General features: G+C 38.5%; 2 protein-coding genes across 2 annotated transcripts; one reads left to right on the top strand and one right to left on the bottom strand.

Moving 5' to 3' along the window:
- The first annotated feature begins 1,386 nt into the window (after nucleotides 1-1,386).
- LOC107825878 (ethylene-overproduction protein 1-like) lies at nucleotides 1,387-8,011 on the top strand. Its single transcript, XM_075232565.1, has 4 exons — nucleotides 1,387-3,607; nucleotides 4,101-4,392; nucleotides 4,470-4,779; nucleotides 7,301-8,011. The coding sequence occupies exons 1-4, from the start codon at nucleotides 1,605-1,607 to the stop codon at nucleotides 7,528-7,530; spliced, it is 2,835 nt and encodes a 944-aa protein (XP_075088666.1). The 5' UTR covers nucleotides 1,387-1,604; the 3' UTR covers nucleotides 7,531-8,011.
- A 115-nt stretch (nucleotides 8,012-8,126) lies between these two features.
- On the bottom strand, nucleotides 8,127-10,536 carry LOC142170639 (uncharacterized). The gene is made up of 3 exons (XM_075232566.1): nucleotides 10,171-10,536; nucleotides 9,765-10,069; nucleotides 8,127-9,322 (listed from the first exon to the last, which is right to left on the bottom strand). The coding sequence occupies exons 2-3, from the start codon at nucleotides 9,809-9,811 to the stop codon at nucleotides 8,803-8,805; spliced, it is 567 nt and encodes a 188-aa protein (XP_075088667.1). The 5' UTR covers nucleotides 9,812-10,069; nucleotides 10,171-10,536; the 3' UTR covers nucleotides 8,127-8,802.
- Nucleotides 10,537-11,085: the final 549 nt, after the last annotated feature.

Below are 11,085 nucleotides of genomic sequence, written 5' to 3'. Positions count from 1 at the left end.
TGTTCAAAGTAAAACCTCCAACAGCTAGCTTAATAGTCATCAGTCAGTCATTCACCCTCCTAACCTCTATCACTAGTTCACGGAGGTCCTTATCAACCAAGATACCTACCCTGTTCCTGCCCCCACCCTCCCAGAATACCAAAGTTTGAAACTGTCCACATCCCGCGCCTTATCTCCTACCCATCTAGTCTCATGTACACAAGCTATATTAATCTTCCTTTTCTCGAGAATCTTCGCTAACTCTACAGACTTTCCAGTCAAAGTTCCTATGTTCCAAGACCCCCGCACCCCTCGCACCCCCTCCCCGCGCTGGCACCCCCGAGGACAAGACCTTACCCTACCATCGTTCACCAAAGCCACTATAATCTACGAGTCACTACGCAAGTACTATCCCAAAAACAAGCGACAAAAATAAAAAGAATTACTGAAAAATAATCTACCACTAAAGGTCGCAAAACAGGTGAAGAAATAAAATAAAGGAACTAACGGGAACTATAATCTATAACTAAAGGTCAGACAAACAGGTGAAGAAATAAAACAAGGGGATTAAAGGAATTATAATCTACAACTAAATGATAGAGAAATAGGTGAAGAAATACAATACAATAGTTAAGGGGCTATAATCTACAACTAAAGGTCCCGCATGTAAAGTTTTTTATTTGTACTCAATGTTTGCACCTAACAATAAATGCAATGATATTTTTCTTTAGCTTTGCTACTTAACCTAGATTAATTAATTCAAAATAAAAGAACACAGTAATTAATATACATTTTCACTTTAATAACAACTCTTAAGATTAAATATTTTGATTTACTGTAGCCGTGTAGATATACAGTATGAATATATTTTCTCCAGAAGTAGTAGTTGAAGAACTCGTGACCCATTTAATAGCATCTGCATACCCATTATTAAACGTAGAAACAACAAATTAACATTTTCACGTAAAGAACATAATGGATCCTCAAACAAGAAAGGAAAATTAGGATACGAATCAGAAGCTGACTTGATTAAGATGTGAACCTAATATCGAAATTCGGAAGGCATACGTTTTTGGAGGGAAAGTGAAAACTATATTTGAAGTTGTAATTAAATACAATGGTCCATGTCTTTCTTGACGAAAGGCAAGATTCCATTAATGATGCAGAAAGATGAAGATTAAGTTGCTTCAATTTTCTACTAACATTTAATACTTTATTAGTTATCTTCTTAGACACGTAAATTTCCCTTTTAAATTCGTTTAACTATCATAAGATAATTTTAAGTACTCCAATAAAAAAAAACAAAAAAAAACAGAAACACAATAAATGTACACACACACGCAGCCTGATATAGTGATGTGACGAGCTGGCATTATTTTTCAAAAAAGAAATAAAACAAAACATACATAATGGATTGGATACATCCTCCATAAAACTATTAGTAAATCCTTTTCTTTTTTCATGTTCACAAGTGAGATGAAAGTGTATGTATGTATAAGAAATCACGCCATAGTTGAACCTTGAACCTGCATATCTATCACCCGCCCCCCTAACCCCCTTGTTTCTAGGTGGTGATATATGCAGGGCAAAAGTTGAAACAATCAATTAAATTCGTTATTAGATTGATGTCTACTTGTACAGACAGTAATGAAGAGAGAAACATTTGGAAATCAAGATTTGTGAGTCTCATCCGTCGCTACTCCCTCGAACTCTCTCACACTATGCGGGGCAGGGGCTTCAAGCTCAAAGACCGTTGTAAGACTACTCAAGTCCATCCTTCTGAAACTTCCACTAGCAACCCTTTTCCTTTTCCTTTTCCTATTTCCAAGCTCCACTTCCCTACAATCAACTCCATTTTGCAAGAATCGGCTTTTCTTCCCTATGGTCTTCCAAGAACCGATTCTTTTGAGCCCCCAGTTGAGCTTTGTCTCAAATCTGTTGATTTTGTTGAATCTTTGGCTGAGCTTTACCGCAAAATCCAGATGACCCAAGATTTTGATAAATCTTTGGTTTATTTAGAGCAGTATGCGCTCTTGTGCAGCCTTGGTGATCCAAAGTTGCTGCGAAGGTGTCTTCAATCGGCTCGTCTACATGCGGTTGATGTGCATTCCAAGGTGGTTTTGTCAGCTTGGTTGAGGTTTGAAAGGAGAGAGGATGAGTTAGTTGGATCATCAGCTTTGGATTGTATTGGAAGAGTTGTTGAATGCCCCAACGCTGCTTTGCTACATGGCTATGATCCCAATTCTGTTTTTGATCATTGCCTATGTTCTAATGAGATCTCTCATTTTGGGAATAATTTCCTCAGCTCAGAATCACAAGAGGATGGGGTTGTTTGCTTCTGCATAGGCAATGAGGAAGTCAACTGTATTCGAGGTAAAATTGCAGCTCTCTCTGCTCCATTAAAATCAATGTTGTATGGTAATTTCATTGAGTCTGATAAGCAAAGAATTGATTTTACACACGTTGGTATATCTGCGGACGGAATGAGAGCTGTAGATTTCTTTACTAGGACTAGAAGATTAGATTCTTGCTCACCCAATCTACTTCTGGAGCTTCTTTCATTTGCAAATAGATTCTGTTGTGAGGAAATGAAATCTGCTTGTGATTGTTACTTGGCGTCTTTGCTTTCCGATATCGATGAGGCATTGGTTCTTATTGATTATGCTCTGGAGGAGAGAGCACATCTGCTCGTGGCGTCTTGCTTGCAGCTGATGCTTCGAGAGCTTCCAGGTTATTTATATAATCCAAGGGTTCTCAACACATTTTGTAGCTCTGAGGCTAGGGAGAGACTCGCCACAGTTGGGCAAGCTTCTTTTCTGTTATATTATTTCCTTAGCCAGGTAGCAATCGAAGATAACATGATGTCCAAAGTTACAGTTATGTTGTTGGAGAGATTAAAGGAGTGTGCTAGCGAAAGATGGCAGAAGGCACTCGCTTTGCATCAACTGGGTTGTGTATTGCTTGAAAGGAAGGATTACAAAGAAGCTCAACATTGTTTTGAGATGGCAATTGAGGCTGGTAACATTTATTCAATAGTAGGTGTTGCACGAACTAAACTCAAGCAGGGGCAGAGGTTTTTAGCTTATGAGCTAATTAATGATATTATTACAAAGTATAAACCTACGGGGTGGATGTACCAAGAGAGGTCTTTGTACAGCTTAGGCAAACAAAAGATTTTGGATGTTAATGATGCCACCAGATTGGATCCTACCCTTTCTTTTCCATACAAATACAGAGCCATTGCAATGGTAGAAGACAGCCAGATTGAGGCTGCTGTCGCAGAGATAAATAGGATTGTTGATTTTAAGGTCTCTCCAGACTGCATTGAATTGCGGGCTTGGTGCTTTATTGCACTTGAAGATTACCAATCTGCTATAAGAGATATCCGTGCATTGTTGACTCTAGACCCGAACTTTATGATGTTTCGTGGGAAAATGAGAGCTGACCACCTGGTGGAGCTCCTCAGTCAGCACGTTCAACCATGGAGTCCTGCAGATTGCTGGATGCAACTCTATGATCGATGGTCATTTGTTGATGATATTGGTTCATTGTCTGTTATATATCAAATGCTCATAAATGATCCTGGGAGGAGTGTCCTGCGCTTCAGGCAATCTCTTCTCCTGTTGCGGTAATTTTTTGAGACATATTATCTTTTGATTTTTTCTTGCAACCTTATGCAACAGTTCCTAGTGTCTCTGAGTCCTGATTCTAGCTTCAACTTTTCTTTTTTTCGGGAATGTAAAAAATAAAATGGTGAAAGACTGGTCATTGACTGTTTCTGGCGATCTGTAAACCATATTCTTGTTGTCACATATGTTACTTTATAATCAAAGAACCTGATTACTAATTGTAACACATCAAATCCGGCTTTAAGTTATAAGACCCATGTTACTGAAAATTGAAATGGATAATGCATGAAACAACTCTTTGATAACTATCCTTAGTTGGATTGAGTCGACATATGTGGAAGTAAATTTTGGGGACTGGCTGGAAATATACTGTCATTCTTAGACAGAAAAGCCTTATCATGGGTTAACATTCCATGCTGTTCTGATTTCCATAAATTATTTGATATAAGCACATCCTGTTACTTAGGTTTACCTAATACCTTGTACGTGCAGGTTGAATTGTCAAAAAGCCGCAATGCGCAGTTTGCGCCTGGCCCGGAATCATTCCACCTCCAAATATGAAAAGCTTGTGTATGAAGGATGGATATTATATGACACTGGACATCGTGAAGAAGCACTTGCCAAAGCTGAGGAATCGATTTCTATCCAAAGGTCATTCGAGGCCTTTTTCCTTAAAGCATATGCTCTAGCCGATACAACTCTGGATTCTGAATCTTCATCTTATGTCATCCAACTGTTGGAGGAAGCACTTAAATGTCCTTCAGATGGTCTTCGCAAAGGACAAGTGGGTCAATTCTCCAAACTAGTTCTCTTGGCGTTGTTTCTGTAGATAAATTTATTCATGTTATGTGATTTTGGCAGGCATTAAATAATCTAGGAAGTATTTACGTGGATTGCAATAAGCTGGACCTTGCAGCAGATTGCTATGTTAGTGCCCTCGAGATAAAGCACACAAGAGCTCATCAAGGGCTAGCGCGTGTATATCATCTCAAAAATGATAGGAAAGCTGCTTATGAGGAAATGACAAAGCTGATAGACAAGGCTCAGAACAAGGCATCAGCTTATGAGAAAAGGTCAGAGTATTGTGATCGCGACATGGCAAGTAATGATCTCAGCATGGCTACACAGTTGGATCCTCTAAGGACATACCCATATAGATACAGGGCTGCAGGTACATTATCACTTTATCACCCTTGCTTGTTACCTAATTTTATTGCTCAGGAAGAGCTTACTAAAATTCCGACTAAAGATCTGACTGTAGGGTGATGAATAAAACTTGTTATGTGAATTTGAAGTAGAGTTCCGCTATGATTATATTTGAGGAGAATCTTTTCTTGGGTGTTATTACTAATTGTGAAATAATTTCCTGGTGTAACCTAAAAGAGTATCACAAAGAGGAAGCAATCGTTGTTGCTTGTGGACTGGGCTTGAGCGGATGCATCTTCTTATGTTCACTTGAAAATGTAATTCACTTTTCAGAAGGAATTAGCAGTGTTGATCCGATGAATGCAGTGCCGCCATGTCCAGACTGATAAGAGAAAAGCTCTATCAAAATTTGAAATTAAGTCACTTGAAAGAGCCTTTATATAAGGGAATACCTCTCTTTTCTTCTTCTCAGGATTGAGATTTACTACAACTATTACAATTTGAATTTGGTTAGCAAAAACATTTTTGATGAAAGCACTCTCTCTTTTCTGTGAAGGTCCTGTCGTATAAAAACGATTTCTAGCTATTTTATGTATATCTGATGGTCTTAAAAATCTGTTTTCCAAATTGCAGAATATACATTGCAAAAAAATAAAAATAAAGCAGGTAACGAGATATTAGTGTGGTTGTTTATGCCTATGTCACACAAAGCATTAATTGAATTCATTACAATTAAGAGATATGCATCCGTTCATTACACCTTAGGTTTTGCAAGCTATTGTCCTATGATGCGTACCCCAAATGTTCTTAAGATAAGTACTCTATGCAATACATACAAATGTAATGTAGAAAGAGGAATTTATCACTGATATCTTGTCCATCTTTGACATAGGCAACTTATTGTTCTCATGGAGCAACTGCAGAGAGCTCCTCTTCCTTTGGCACGTAAATTATTCTTTGAATCAACCGGTACCAAGAAGATGCTTAGAGAATATAAACTGTTGACTTGTCTCATTTTACATGTTTAAGGAGTATAGCAAGTTGTTTAAATGATTATATTATTTACAGTATTCTTCCAATCTTCGTAGACCAAAAATATAAATTTTAAAGACATTACTTATGATATGTGCTCCTTTTTTCGTCAAAACATCTATGATTCTTTCTATCCAGATTGTCCTAATAAAACATAAGCAAGTTTCCAACTGTGACTCTCTTAGATATCCTCTGTCCCTGCCCATTGTTGAGAGTTTGCTGCAGATTCTTTGGCATCACCAGTTGGACTCCAAATATGTTTAAAAACATTATCCATATTATCCATGTTTGCTTGTCGTAGGTGGTTAACTGATTCGTTGGAATCATGTAGGAAGCATCTATGAAACAGTTTAAAATCCCTTCTTCGCATATTATCTTGTGTCAAACAGGCTTCTTGTGTTGCAACCGCATGCTATTTTTGGAGGTGCCTTGGTGTTCCAAATCATTTTCCATGGTCAATGATCTTCTTCTTTTCCGGTCTGTGGATTATCTTACAGCATATGATTTAACAGTAAATCTCCCATCCTTGCTACCAATCCAAAGTATGTAAAATTTTGACATCATCCCCTAATACCATTTTTTCCAGTTTCTGCAGCAAAAAGCTGATGTCCTCAATTTCTCAATCATTTGAATTCCTTCTAAACTGCAGGTTCCATCCATAATCTGAGTAACATTCTGCAATTGTACAACCTTTAGTTGTGATAAGGCTGTACCAATCTGGGAGAATTCCTTTTGGTGTCAGGCCTCCGGCTGCTTATCAAATACATATTTTAATATTTCTCCTGTTGCCCAGCTTTAGTCTAATACTGTTCTGAAATTCTCCCCAAATGAAGAAGCTCTTCTTTCTGAGCTTGGCCTATCAAATGGTTACAACAACCTTTTGGAATATTGCATTTTCTGACACAAGGACAATCGACTTTATGCTATCAAAATTCTTTTCATTGGCATTTGTCTGTGAATGGTGAAATGCTATTGATGAAGTAAGATAAACTTTACAGTAAAGTTGAGAGTTTTGGTTCAGTCAAATCAAATAGTAGTCTAGACTCTTCATGAATGGCTTCAGCGAAGTAACTTTAATCCTGTCGAATAAGTTCAATTACTTTAAGTTTACGATCTCCCTGCAGGGAGATTTATTAGCTAATTTAGTACATAATGTGATGCTTCTGTATTTATTTGATGGTTTGAGCTGAAAGATTGTTTTGCTCCCACTGTTGGAAGAAAAAATGGATGAAAGCATTGTGCTACATTTCCCTAAAGTTCTTGTACAAACCAACATGAAACTAGGAGGACAAAAGTTCCCAACTGGGGTAGAGGCCTCCACCGTATAGATTGAGGCCTCAGTCGTGAGTTTAGCACTTGTTGTTGCCTTATTACCTTACCTTTTCAAAAAAAAAAAAAAAAATTGTTGTTGCCTTGTTAGCCGCGAGTTAAGCATTTTTATTGCCTTGACAGCTGCGAGTTTAGCAATTTATGTTGCCTTGTTCGAAATGACATTTGACTCTTGCATTCAACAGTGCTCATGGATGACCAGAGGGAGACTGAGGCTGTGGAGGAGCTTACAGGAGCCATTTCTTTCAAACCTGACTTGCAAATGCTTAATCTTCGAGCAGCATTCCATGAGTCAATGACTGATTTCTCACGTGCTCTCCAGGATTGTGAAGCAGCCCTCTGCTTGGATTCCAATCATAAGGATACCTTAGATTTGTACAGTCGTACACGTATTCAAGCACGGCAAAATACGTGAAATATGCATGTGAATGGACTAGTTTTGAGGAGTACTTTCTGCTTTCGAAGAAAGAAGAGAAACGGCTTGAGCTTTCTAGTCTTCGGATATAAGGCTCCCTGCACAACATTCTGTTGTGCATGGATTGGTGACTAAGACAAACTGGGAAATCATTGAGCAGGAGAAATTGGATTTGGTGTACCTATGATTGAAGGACTGCTGAGAACATGATGGTAAAAAGTCTTCTTTTTTTGATGGAGCAAAGCAGACCATTTCACAGTAAGCAAAATCAGGACACTCAAGCTCAATGTACTTTGACATTGTTTTGGTCATTAAGAATTGGAATTCTCATACTCTTATCATAATTTCCGTATACGACCTAGAAAGAGGTAAAAATTCTCATTTGTGTAAGTTCAAGAGGAACTTTTCTTCTCTCATTCTGTTAAACGATAGAGTTGCTGGAATGTGTAGAAGTTCTCCGTTTTTCTTGCTGTTGTGAAAATTATAAGTCAAGATCCTTGTAATTAAATTAGATATCTGACCATGTATACCACGTTTAGGACAGTACACAAACATTCCTGGAAAATACTGGCTTTGACGAGGTAATGGAGATAGTCTTCTCCAGAAGGCGATCAACTTAGATTGCTTGCTTGTAAATTTCTTCCCAGTTCACAAACTTGTGTAGTTGACTAACCAATATCAAACGCGTTCATGTCTAGTGGAATTAAAGAGGATAGACAACCAAGGGAAAAACTTGTGACCGAGAGTAGGTAGGGCGTAGTCTACAGCAGCCACAAGGAAGTTAGAATAGAAAAGGCATCAAAACATTTCGCCACAACAACTAGTAATACTTTAGATAGCTTAATGGAATATTTGTTTTTGGCATGCCTTGCTTCTGAACTGAGCTTCCAAGTTGAAGGACCAGTCATTAGCTGTCTTCGCTGCAGTTGAAGTCACTGCTATTTCAACACCACTTGACAGGGTGCCTTTGTAAATAGTTCCATTGGGCAAAGAGCCAATTATGTTGCTGAAGTCTTCACAAGCAGTTTCAAGTTCTGCTCGCAGGAGACTTGGTACACCTGAATACGAATTCTCCAACATAAATGCAGATCCACATTACAAGTAGGTGTAGTCACTGTGTATTATGCAATTAATTCATTTCTTCGTGCCCCACATGTTCAATGTTTTGTACTTAAAGAAGGTAAACAAATTTCAACAACATAATGATAATTCACCTGTCACAAATGCTTTCTGTAGCTGTCCACTAAAGTCCTGTTGCCCTAGGTTTAACCATTACCATCTTACTTCTTCGACAATAAACATACAAAAGGGCTGAAATGAATACAAGTAAAGAAGTTCCGCTACACCAGACACTATAAACATTATATGACGCTTGGATGTGGATGTTCTTTTATTTGTTTGGTCAGGAGTTGGAGCGGTAGAAGGCAGTTGGGAATGAGAGGGCTGCCATTTCCTGGGAAGTACTGGTGGATCAACTGGAGCATGTGGAGCTGGAGTTGGTGGTGACACTGGAGATGAAGTAGGATTCAAAAACACAGAAGACGAGGGAGACGGCGATTCTGATGGAGAAGATATGGATGCAGAAGGAGGGATTGAGATGTAAGATGTGGGTGTTCCAACAGGAGAAGTTGCAGGTGAAAGGAAGGTTGGTGATGGTGATGGAGAAACGAAGAATGAAGACGATGAGGATGACTTTGAATTCCTTTTGCTTCTTTCAGCTTTTCTTGGATTACCTAAACCAATAAACTGTAGCAGCCTCCACTTCACTGGATCTCCAAGTTGCTTTCTCTTCCTGTTGGACATTGAAGTTGTAGTGGTCAAATAAACTGATAATAACTGTCAGTAGAAAAGATTCAGTGCAGATTGTTCATTTCTCAAGGCAGTAGGATTCATAGGACAAGGACTTCTTACACTAATCTCCCATCCTCAGCCTTGAACAAAGAAATTTCTAACTATACAACATGCTATTCCTGAAAAATAACACATAATCTTTCAGCCTTCTAAATGTCAGCTACATTTGGATTATGTCCAGTTTCTATCAGATTTACAGTATATTCAGCAGACTCAAAAGGGTCGAATTAGGTGTAGTATATCTATCTCTCCATAAGCAAATGGATGAGATTAACCCTTCCTCAAACCAACACTTAGTTACTACCTCAACAATAACAACTTTTAATCCCCTACAAAATAAAAGTTGTCATTGCAGAAGGGCTCGGATATTATAAGCATACTACCTCTGCATCTCCATTACAATCACCATCTGTACCAAGTTTATAAGCATTCTCCTTTCCGAGGATCACATTGACAAGTTCAACAGGTATAAGATGCAGGTTTTTTGGTTGTGACATGACATTCTGCACCATAAATCTAAAACCTAGTTTACGCCCTTGGCTGGATATTTTTACAAGTACCCGAGTTGTCCTGGCTGCAGTGGCACCCTTTCAGTGTCTCCTCTAGTCCTCTTGATGGGAAACATCATCTTGCGATTCTCATAAAGGTTCTTGGAGATTGGACCGAAAAACTGACACGCGGCGCGAATCTGGAATAGTCAGACCAGTGAATTTTGAATACAAGATGCGTGAAGAAACATAAAAAAGAAGATAAAATATAAATAATGCCTCATGACTAGAATTCACTTACCAAACACTAGGTTGGCTGTTGCAATCAGCAGTAGGAGCAACATTTGCTAATTGGTTTTCATCTATTTGAGACTCAGAAAGAATATTAAGATGATGAATTTCAGGAGCTACACTGCCGATGTACTTGTTGTCCAACAGACTGAAACCATAACAACAAACTTGAGTTTGGAAAAGTTCAAACAAAGGTGGTCAATAATGAGCTATAACCTCAAAAAACACCTACTCAGGATCGACAAAGACAGGTTGTTGCCAAAATTCATAGGAAATGGTCCCGAGAAGTTATTATGACCAAGGTCCAGCATTTCCAACTCCTTCAGTTCTCCAATTTCTTTCGGAATAATTCCAGAAAATGAATTATTGCGTAAAATAGTGCCAAAAGAAAAGAAAAAAAAAAAAATCAGTGAATAAGATCAACTATTAAACTTACAGATCAACATTGAAACAAATGTGAAATGAGATGCTCACATGACTTAGAGTCAAATGTCCTAGCTCAGGTGCCAGAGTTCCTCTAAGACAAACATCTTTGTATACGGTTAAAACCGGGCCCACCCGATTTCACTATTTGATCGAGACCGGGAGATTGCATCGAAGGACGGCCTCGTAACGGAACAGACTAAATCACGAGGACTAGGTACCGAGTTCAGAACCGAAGTACCTGTCGAGATTGAGTCTAGTAGCGATTAAAGACAAACCAGACAGACATCGAGCAAGATCGAAGATAACACAATAACAGAAAGGCGAGATATCTGTTACTGGTCGAGGATCATGGCGTAAATCTCGGTGAGTGGTCGAGGATCATGGCGTAAATCTCGGAACGGATCAAATCAGAAACGGTTAATTAGCTAATCATGAAATTTCCTTCTGTAATTAGAGTTATACCATAAGTAGAACTTCTCTACTATATAAAGAGGAGTAT

This window comes from Nicotiana tabacum, chromosome 2 (genome assembly GCF_000715075.1).
Source record: "Nicotiana tabacum cultivar K326 chromosome 2, ASM71507v2, whole genome shotgun sequence".
NCBI lineage: Eukaryota > Viridiplantae > Streptophyta > Magnoliopsida > Solanales > Solanaceae > Nicotiana > Nicotiana tabacum.
This window is presented reverse-complemented; position numbering and strand designations above follow the sequence as displayed.